This window comes from Physeter macrocephalus, chromosome 8, assembly GCF_002837175.3.
Source record: "Physeter macrocephalus isolate SW-GA chromosome 8, ASM283717v5, whole genome shotgun sequence".
NCBI lineage: Eukaryota > Metazoa > Chordata > Mammalia > Artiodactyla > Physeteridae > Physeter > Physeter macrocephalus.
Window position 1 is genome coordinate 42,947,914 of NC_041221.1, and position 10,539 is coordinate 42,958,452.

A 10,539-nucleotide genomic window follows, 5' to 3' on the forward strand; every position below is an offset into this window, starting at 1 on the left:
TCACTGCAGGCCCCTGTGGCTGAGGCGGCATGCCTGGTCGGACTCCCAGAAGGCCTAGCGGGCCTGGGGGACCATGAGGATAGCCTCCGTCAGGCATTCGGCGGCGGTCATCCCAATGATGCTGTTCTTCCTCCATTCTTCTCCAGTACATGTCCTCTTCATAACGTCTGAAACACAGAGAAGGATACTGTAATTCTATAAGAAAAATACAACCCAAGAATTTACATCAGTAATGATATAAAAAGCAATTTAAAAAATACCCCAAATCAGTCTAGCTTACATCTTTCTTTTCTCCTACTGCATCTGATTACCTTTATTTGCTTTAACTCGCAGTAAATGGAAGTGAATACCGGTGAAAAGAGAAAATAAGTAAACAAAGATAAAAGCAAAACAAAATTTCACAGCCTGAAGACAGGGTTGAAAGAACAAGCACCAGAAACCTCAGAGTTCCTTCTAACCTCTCCCTCTTTACAGGAGACTATAAACTTAAATGCCTACCTAATGTGGCCAGACCAACAATGTGTGTGAGTAAAAGACTCAAAGCATACATTCAGAAATTTTCTTCATGTCTCCAAAGAAATGTGCTCTCTCCTATTTTTTTCTAAGAGAGAACTTCTGAAGACTACCTTTAATTTCCTCAACTGATACAGGCAGAGAGACAAAGACACTTCTCTACAATGAGGAAAAACAACTGAGATAAATGGCAACTCACAACGTGTTTCACTTTTGGGGACATGTTAAGGGTGACAGGAACTACGGTAAAGAAGAAAGCACATGCTCTGAGCCACAGCACAGCTATTAATTATTGCCACAAGGGAATACAGATGGTAATCCCAAGGTCATCAGGATTTTTGTGAAATCTTATGGTCTGTAAGTGTTGGTTCATGCTGGTATCCAAAAAATACCATGTGTACCAAATGAAACATCCATGGACTGAACTTGGACTGTGGGCAGCTAGTGTGTAGCCTGTGTGTAGCCTCTGCTTTAATAGTCAACATTTTCAGAATCTAATTTCTTTTTTACCATGTGACTCTCTCCTTCTCAGTTCTATTTTCACTTTCAGCTTCAAACTAGGATACCAATAACTCCCAAGGTAGTCCTGTCTTTATAGCAAATTTTGGTAACAATTAAGTTTTTACCAGACAAATTTGTTTAACACAAAACATAAGAAAGAAGTATGTTTCTCAAGTAGCACTGTAGAAACCACCAATTTCTTCAGTCGGGAATAAGCAGTGCTTTTTAGGTCATCTCACTAAGGACAGGAAGAACCATACTTCTATGTTATTTAGGTCTTGAGCTTGAAGGCTCTGGAAAACCATGTTCATTCCAGTACTGAATACTTTGTTATTACTAAAAATGTTTAAGTTAAATAAGGGCAGGGACCTTTATCCATTGTTTACCAATTCATACTTGGTGTCTAATACACTATGTGCTACTTCCTGGCAAACTGTAAGTGCTTAATAAATATATGATATAACAATAAAAGAGGAAGTAACTGCATAATCTAGGTATAGAGAAAAATTTCCAGTGCATTACAAAGGCAGAAACTTCATAAATAATAAGAAAAATAGATTTAGATACCCAAATAAAAATCGATACATACATAACAACAAAGATTATTTAAAGGTAACATGTTAATAATGGGTTAATAGCTATAATATAAGAAGTGTCTGTACAAATCAACAACAGGTAAGTTAAACAAATAAACAGGCAATTCACCACAGAAAAAATATAAGTGGTTAAGCATGAAATAAAAATTTAATTTGCCTGCAATACAAACAAAGTTGAAACAAAACTGGCTTTCATGTTTCACTCTCTCATTGGCAGAGATTTTAATAAGTTATAGAAGCAGTTCTCAAAGTGTGGTCCAGGGACCCTAGGTGGTTCCTGAGACACCTTCAGGGGGATCCATGACATCAAAATTACTTTCATAATAATAACAAGACATTTGCCTTCTCCATTCTCATTCTCTTATGAGTGTACAGTCGAGTTATCCAGAGGCAAAATGTGTTATCACAACCTGCTGAGCAGAGAAGTAGATAGGAAAATCACAATATTTAACTATATTTTAACAAATATAAAGTCATTTTAAAATTAATTCATAAATATTTAAACTTCTCAGTTTTCATTTCTAATACAGTAAATGTTGACAACTATAAACCATATACACAAAAGCTCTTTGGAGTTTTGTAATTATTGAGTATAAAAGGTCCTGAGACCAAAAAGTTTGAGAACCAGTAAGTTAAACTATCCAGTACAGGCAAAAAGTATGAGTATCTGCCAGTCAAACATTTTCGTTTCTGGGATTTTATTATTAGCAACTAATCATGATTTATGCAATAATATAGCCTCAAGGATGGTCAATGTAATAATTATAATAGGGAAATACTGTAAAAAACTTAAATATCTAACAATATGTAATTGGTTATAATTTTACATCTGCACAAGAGAATACTATGTAGCCATGGAAAATTAGATAAAATAATTCTAGCTTACTTTTCAAAAGAGTTGGTATGTAAATGAAAAAAAGTAGGTTATAAAATACACATACATTACACTTCTGTTCATATTTATCTTAATTATATTTTAAAACTTGTACACAAATCCTCATAGCAGCAGTATTCATGACAGCCCAAAAGTGGAGATGACACAAATGTCCATCAACTGATGAATAAACAAAATGTGATACATACACATAATGGAATATTATTCACCTATAAAAAAGTACTGATATATGCTATAACATGCATGAACCTTGAAAACATTATGCTAAGTGAAAGTAGCCAGACACAAAAGACAACATATTTTGTGATTCCATTTATATGAAATCTCCAGAATAGGTGAATCTATTGAGACAAAGTTTATTAGTGGTTGCCTAGGGGTAGAAGGAGGAGTTGGGGCGGGGAATAAGGATTGACTGCTAATGGGTTGTGGTTTCTTTTGCAGGTCATGAAAATGTTCTAAAATTGATTATGGTAATGACTGCCCAACTCTGCGAATATAATAAAAACCAGTGAATTGTATCATTTAAACGTATGCCAATTCTATCAGTAAAACTAAACATTTACATCTCTTGAACACATTTCTCATTTCTCCTTCCCTGTAGCCTCTAAAGTTTTTGTAATAGACGTTTCCTGAGAAACAAAAACAAAACAAAAAACCCCCAAAACCCACACATTATTCATGTCTAGAAGCTACTAAATCTGATATTCTGGATATTTTTATCATGTAACCAAATGTTCTATTTTGCTTGTTTTAAACTGAGGCATTTATTTATAGTATTAAACTATTTATGTATTTAAATATATATAAGACACCATTTCCAACATAATTCCTAATACCAAGGACACAGTCAAATATTAGAATAGTCAATAACTTAGTTTTAATGCATTTCTCTCCTAGACCTAAGATCTTCCTGAGAAGTGAAAACTAAAAGTATATTAAATAGGGACATCCCTGATGGTGCAGTGGTAAAGAATCTCTGCCTTATAATGCAGGGTACGCAGGCTCGATCCCTGGTCAGGGAACTAAGATCCCACATGCTGCGGGGCAACTAAGCCTGCACACAACAATTACTGAGCTCATGCACCTCAACTACTGAGCTCGTGTGCCTCAACTAGAGAGCCTGTGTGCCACAAACTACAGAGCCCACAAGCTCTGGAACCCACACGGCACAACTACAGAGCCCGTGTGCCCTGGAGCCTGTGTGTCACAACTAGAGAAGAGAAAACCCACACGCCATAACTAGAGAGAAGCCCGTGCGCCGCAACGAAGATCCCGCATGCCACAACTAAGACCTGACGAAGCCAAAAATAAATAAATAAATAAAATAATAAATAATCTAAAAAAAAGTATATTAAATAAATCTGGATTGCTCTGAATGGATGTCACATACTCAGAATAGCTAAGTTTTTTAGAAAGGCTAAACCATTTATCGTGCTATTAAAAGTTAAAGATACTACCTCATTTCCATTCTCCAGCGTTCCTCTTCTTCTCTTCTTCGCCAATACTCCTCTTTCTGCATTTGCTTCCTCATTTTCTCTTCTTGAATCTTTCTTGCTCGGATACTGGGTTTTACTTCTACTTGCAGATCTGGATTTACTTTTTTCTGTTAATATAGACAAGATATTTGAAAAACCAGCAACCCCTCCAACAATCTACACGTATCTTTAAGTCATACAAATCATACATTCTTTCATCATAGGGGCTTTTATTTGCAAATTTCCTATTTTAAGAGTAAATGCAGTAAAATAAGTTGAATCAGAGGAAAAATTCAGAATACATTCATAAACATTCTTCTTTCCTTCCCACCCCCAAAATTCTTAGCTGTTCAAGTTTAAAGTTGTACATTTAGTACGTAAAACGTACATAACTTAGTGCTAACCAATAAAAGAAATCCTTCGAAGACTGATGGATATTAATTTTCCTTTGTTTGTAAGTAAATGATTCTAGATACCTGAGTGTGGGGTTAAAAAGTTTCTTTTCATATAAATGTATTGCCCTTTAACAGATTATTTTTATTTTAACTTTCACTTCTGTGTTTAGAAAACATGAATCTAGTGCATTAGTCCAACCTAATTAAAAACTTTAAATACATTATTTAGATTTAACTTATCACTTGAAGTGTTTTCAATGAAGAATTCCTCATCTCATAATTCATTTTAGTGGGAATTATGCCAAGATAAAGGAAAAGAATGGAGACCTGACACTTCTTTCAAACACTTCCTGTGATGCAATTATCTTTACATGATTACTTGATCCAAATAATGTTATAGCTTTATTTTGCCACTACAAGTAATGACATATGATATCGTTTTTTCCTAAGTATAACAAACTAGTCAATAAAAACTAAACATCTGACTCTGTGTTAGACATTACATGCCAATTCTGGAGTGGGAGTTCATGGACTTAGTGAGTTAGATTTAGAGGCCTTGTTTTTGCATCTAGAATGTTCCAAGCCATATAAAAAGAGAAAATAGCTGAAATTTTACTCACTTTATATTGAAGTCTGTGTCTTCGCCCTTTTAAGTGCATCTCCTTAGCATTGGGATCATTAAAGCTGCACTCGCACAATTTGCAATGGAATCGAATTACTTTTCCTTCATCATTTCGTACCTAGATGTGGAAAAAAAAAATTCAAGAATCACAACAGGAATGTTACAGTTGAAGATTTCAATTATAAACCCTCATGGGTTATAAATAACTTTTAGAATTTGAAGTGAGAAAAAAACAGGGCAATGTCTATACTTTTTAAAAAGGATAATCTACAGAAATGAACTAAAGGTTAGAATTTTTAACTGTAGCATTCAAGACATGTTAGCATGTATTTGGCTCTTGTAATTAACTTTTAATACTTGTGTCTATATGTAAACATTTAGATTTAAATGCAATCAGATACCTTAAATTCTATAATAAATATTTACTCAATACTTGCTACTGGCCAGGTACTGTTCTTGGAAATGGAGATAAAGATGATGAAAGGCATTATTCACATTTATTTCTATAAAGCCCAAGACTTTATACATGTAACTTTATGGAAAACCAGTATCAAATTTCTTCTAACTGCACAACCAGTTAGGAAGACCAAGTAGGCTAGAATGTTATTAAAAAGTCTACAGTGAATTCTAAGTTCAAATGGTGCAAGTTTTAAAAATTGGTTCTGAACTCAATTCTCTGAAGTTTAAGATTACTTTACCCAACATCACTGGCAATTAAGGTGTTCTGGCTGTACATTTTTTTTTTTTTAGACAACCAAGTCTTCCTCTTTTAAGAGCTGTAACTTTAATTAATTAATTTATTTTTAAAGAAGTTTATTAACCTTTAAATGTCCTTTTTTTTTGGCCGCGCTATGCACAGCATTGTGGAATCTTAGTTCCCCAACCAGGGATCAAACCCATGCCCGCAGCAGTGGAAGCATGAAGCCTTAATCACTGGACTGCCAAGGAATTCCCAAGAGCTATAACTTTAAATTAAAATTGTATGTGAACTACTTTCAAACTGCATAGCCCAGTTTTCCACCCTGTAAACAAAGAACTCAATATGTAATTTTTCTTGATGCGGAAAAGGATGAAGGAACAAATAAATATTTGCTAAAAATCTACTGTAGGCTAGGCACTGTGCTAGGTACTTTATTTCATCTAAGCTTCATAACTTTGCTGGGAGGTAACCAAATTTTATAGATGTAGACACTGAAGCTCAGAGAACTTGTTCTCTACAATTGTTCTACAATACAGCAAAAGTAAAGAGTAGGGCTACACCACTGTATGTTAGTCTTTCTGCTAATAGCAAATATTTATCAAGCCCCTCTGACGTTCCCTCATCCTCCATTTATTGAGTCACTTTGTCTGTGAAACAGGAATAGTTTTCTAATCAGCTTGAGAAATGAAATAAACAGTATCTGTTAAATCAGCAACCTTAATTTTACACATGAAACTGACTGTTCGGAAGGAAATATTTGCTGTCTTTGTCATTTCTGCTGCTCACAATTTTTATTACTTTTTATGTTCAGAAGAACAGTAGAAGGGTTATATTAAACGAATGCCTGCCAAATAGATGGAAAGTTACTTCACACCACAGTGATGGCTGTCAGCAGGGAAAGAGAGAAGTTAACAAAAAAATTGTGATGTCACTTAGGCAAGCTTAAAAAAAAAAACCTTCAACGAAGATGCCTTTGATATTCCTTTTTAAGTAATCTAAACCTAAAATATAATTGAATATAATTTAATTTTACATGTAAAGCATGCTTGTAACAAAGACACATGTCTTCCCTTTATCTGATCTCACAGCACTAGTATTCTCAAATCAATACCTCCTCCACATAATCATGGCCCACCGGCTGCACATCACTCTGCAAAGCAGCAAGGGACGCAGGTGTGACTGGTTCTGACACTGTATCTGGCTTTACTTCTGGGATCTGTACAGCAGTGACAGGAGTGCTTTTAGCACATTCGGTTCCTTTTAAGTCTTCTGTTTTATTTCCTGTTGATTGCAGCTTATTACCACCTAGAAGAGCATAAAAGAATTATAGTGATTTTAATTTTCTTTTTGTATAATGTATGGCCTGATACAATAAGAACTTCAGATACAGTTCTGATCTTTTCTACCAATTGTCAAACTCCTGCCTGACACAGAGCAGGTCAGAAGTTTGAAGAGCCATGTAAAACACGTGGCTTTTTCATCTTATTAATTAAATACATGTCTGAATTTTCTTTCACCTTCTCTACATCCCAATATCCAATGGTGCTCTCTGTCCCCACCATGGCTTTTATGGGATCAAGTACCTAAAAGTAAATAGCAAGTACCTGAAATGGTAGAGTCTAAGCCTAAATCATGCTTATATCCCTTTGCCATGGAACGGGGCACTGTCCTAAGTTCTAATAATATAATAAAAATATGACAGTGTGGCTGTCTTTGAGTGCCAACAATTTAAGGGAATATATAAGTCATTAGAGTACAATGTGGCAAGTGCTGTTACAAGTATTAACAGAGTATTGTGGGAATGTAAAGGAAAGGAGCCACAACCCTTTAAACTGACCCAGTTAAGAATGGCTTTACCAAGGGTGTGACACTTGAGCTGGGCTTTGAAAGAAGAGCAATGAGTATGAACTGTCAGGCAGAAAAAAAGATAATGATGTCTAAACAGAAAGAGTAGCATGTACAAGAAAAGCACAAAAACATGGGAGTTAAAAAGACTATGGTAAATTCAAAGAAGACTCAGTAATTGAATATGAATTACTACCGAGATAGAGGTGATGACATGAGACAGGGGTCAAACTGTGAAGAGCCTTGGATGACATAATTAAGAAATACAGAGTTTTTCCCTATATGCAAGGAGAAAGCCACAGAAAATTTTTAAATAACAGACTAACACAATCTGATACTTATTTTTAAAAAATGACTGACAAAAGTGTTGGAGAAACTGGATACAGTAAGAGACAAAGCTCTGAGGAAGAGACTTTGAAGGCCTAAAAACAAGGCAGTGGCTGTGAAAAGGAAACGACACTTTTTGGAGAAATACTGTAGTGACAGAAACAAAAGGACTAGATAAACAAGTGGAGGAGGCAATAAATAAGAAGAAATGATGTCAGTGAAGTTCTCCATGTGAAAAAGCAGCAGTTTTATGAGATTATTTCACGGTACTCTTGTGATGAGATAAAAAGTTAGAATGAGACACTAGTAGGCATCAACAGAACCATACAGATAGTGACGAGGAAATACCTAAAATATGGCTCTAGAACTCAGGTGGGGGTTTTGAATTGGCCCAACTGATTTTAAACTCACTGCATACACAGTGGAATAGATGAGACCACTCATGAATACTAGGTAAGTGAGATGAGGGCCAAAATCAGAATCTTGGAAACACCACCAGTTAATGAACATGAAGGCAGGAGAACCAATAAAGATACCCGAGGAAGAGGTGAGTGGACATGGAATAGAGAAACAGAGACAATTCTTAAGCTTTAAGGTATAGCAGTCAACTGTGTCAAATGTTAGAGAGGTCAACAGCATGAAACAGAAAACTGGCCACTCAATCAATCAGGCAAGTAGGTCTCTGGTGACTCCTGAAAGCAGTTTCAGAAAAGCACAGAGTCAAAACACTGTAAGAGACTGAGCACTGGATAGTAAGTAGAGAAAATAAGAATTAGGTTAACAGCTTGAGAAATGGGAAAATATATACATATATTTTTTTAAGATTATGAAAGACACAGGTATACCTGTTGGCTGAAGAAAAGGGAACTGAAAAAATTTCAAGAAAAAAATACAGATATGTGATTAAATAAGGTCCCAGGAAAGGAGGAGAAGACTGATACAACAGCAAGAGGAGAAGACTGATACAACAGCAAAAGTAGAAGGGTTAGTCCTGGAATGGAGGAGAAACATCACTTTAACAGAGTTAGAAGGAACGCAGAGTATCTTCAGTACTTGCCAACAAAGTTTATTTTGGGTGTAGATGTTTTCTTGGCAGCCATATTTGCAGGCACTGCTGATACTTTAGTGTTGGCTGTGCTATTAAGAGACGAGTTTCCTGTAGTTGTAAGACCTTTCACTGAAGAAGTTGCAATTGATGAAGTATTCACAGTACAATTGCTTGCTGCAATGCTTGAAGGAGAGGCAGTTGGTTTCGAAGCAGACACAGCTGTTGAAGAAGTAGCTTGGCTAACAACGTTTGGTTCTGTTGAAGGAATGGGTTTGCCAAGTTTTGTGTGTAATTTAACCACCTACAAAATAAAAGCATATTTATTTGTCAGGAAACTCAGAGAAAGTAAATTTTTTTAAAAAAGTTTGTCTAAAAGACACTATAAAATGAAAATCAACTACATTTTTCTTTGTTGTCTTTTTTGTTATACATTTTTAGATAAAAACTTATTACTTTCAAAATAATCTCCGCGAAGCAGATATGGATACATACTCCATCTACCACCAGGTAAGGAAATGACTTGGCCACATGCTTACCAACCTAGTAGTAAGCATGACAAAAGGCGGAAAACAATCACATGACTCAATTTCCAGTTGGTGGGAAAAAAACGATCTAGTTCAATTTAAAGACGAAAGGTCTCCAGTCTTTCCTTCCTTAAGCAAAGAGTATTTGATGTCACCTTTATATACATGTAAGCAAGGTGTATAATGCACTCAGAGTTTCCAAATTTTGAAGCTACCTTTACTTTAAACCCCCCACTGAAAAAGGAAAAGAAAACAGAGTAAGACATAAGGGTGTGTGGGAAAAAAACACCTACTTTCTGATGCTTAGCACCACGAATGTGGGCAGCATACGCATCTGCTCCTGTACAAGACACATCACAGAGCTCACAACGTAGCTGATTTTGAGTCCCACGAGTGGAGTTGTTGCTGCTGCTGGTATTCTGTGAGGCTTTCAATGCGGCTTCTTTTTTTTTATGTTTCTGCCCTTCTAAATGTTCTTTGTAAGTCTGTTTCAAACAAAAGGAATAAACTTTGCTTCACTAATTTTCTGTCTACATCATTTGAAATTATTCAATTCTCAAATCCCTAATACTCATTAAAAAATCAGCACTACACATTTTTAAACGCAACTGAACAACAGCATGTGGTTTCCCTACATACATGATATATCTGTGGTTCTCTGTACCTTGTTTTCCAAGAATACATTTACCTAACACTTTATTTCTTTTATTTTTCAAACACAGAATGCATTTTCACATAGAATCTGTGTTAGAATCCGTGCCACCCTGAACAAAAGCCTATTTAAAATACTTAACAGCCAAAATTTTATCTCTTTCGAAGGAAAAATAGTATTATTGTAATACTAGCCATCAAAATAGTGAAATTATATATTAAAAATTGTCTTCAGGGCTTCCCTGGTGGCGCAGTGGTTAAGAATCCGCCTGCCAATGCAGGGGACATGGGTTCGAGCCCTGATCCGGGAAGATCACACATGCTGCAGAGCAACTAAACCCGTGCGCCACAACTACTGAGCCTGCACTCTAGAGCCCACGAGCCACAACTACTGAGCCCGTGTGCCTAGAGCCTATGCTGCGCAACAAGAGAAGCCACCGCAATGAG

At 35.8% G+C, this 10,539-nt stretch overlaps 1 protein-coding gene across 2 annotated transcripts in view; it reads right to left on the minus strand.

The window, feature by feature from the left end:
• Window positions 1-10,539, minus strand: part of ZFR (zinc finger RNA binding protein) — an 83,537-nt gene that overhangs the window by 40,235 nt on the left and 32,763 nt on the right. For both annotated transcript variants that reach the window (XM_024119386.3, XM_028492835.2), the window contains 6 exons: window positions 9,735-9,926; window positions 8,927-9,218; window positions 6,809-7,002; window positions 4,996-5,115; window positions 3,963-4,108; window positions 5-167 (listed from right to left, as the gene is read on the minus strand). In XM_024119386.3, the coding sequence (XP_023975154.1) occupies window positions 5-167; window positions 3,963-4,108; window positions 4,996-5,115; window positions 6,809-7,002; window positions 8,927-9,218; window positions 9,735-9,926 (1,107 nt within the window). The remainder of the gene's footprint in view (window positions 1-4; window positions 168-3,962; window positions 4,109-4,995; window positions 5,116-6,808; window positions 7,003-8,926; window positions 9,219-9,734; window positions 9,927-10,539) is intronic.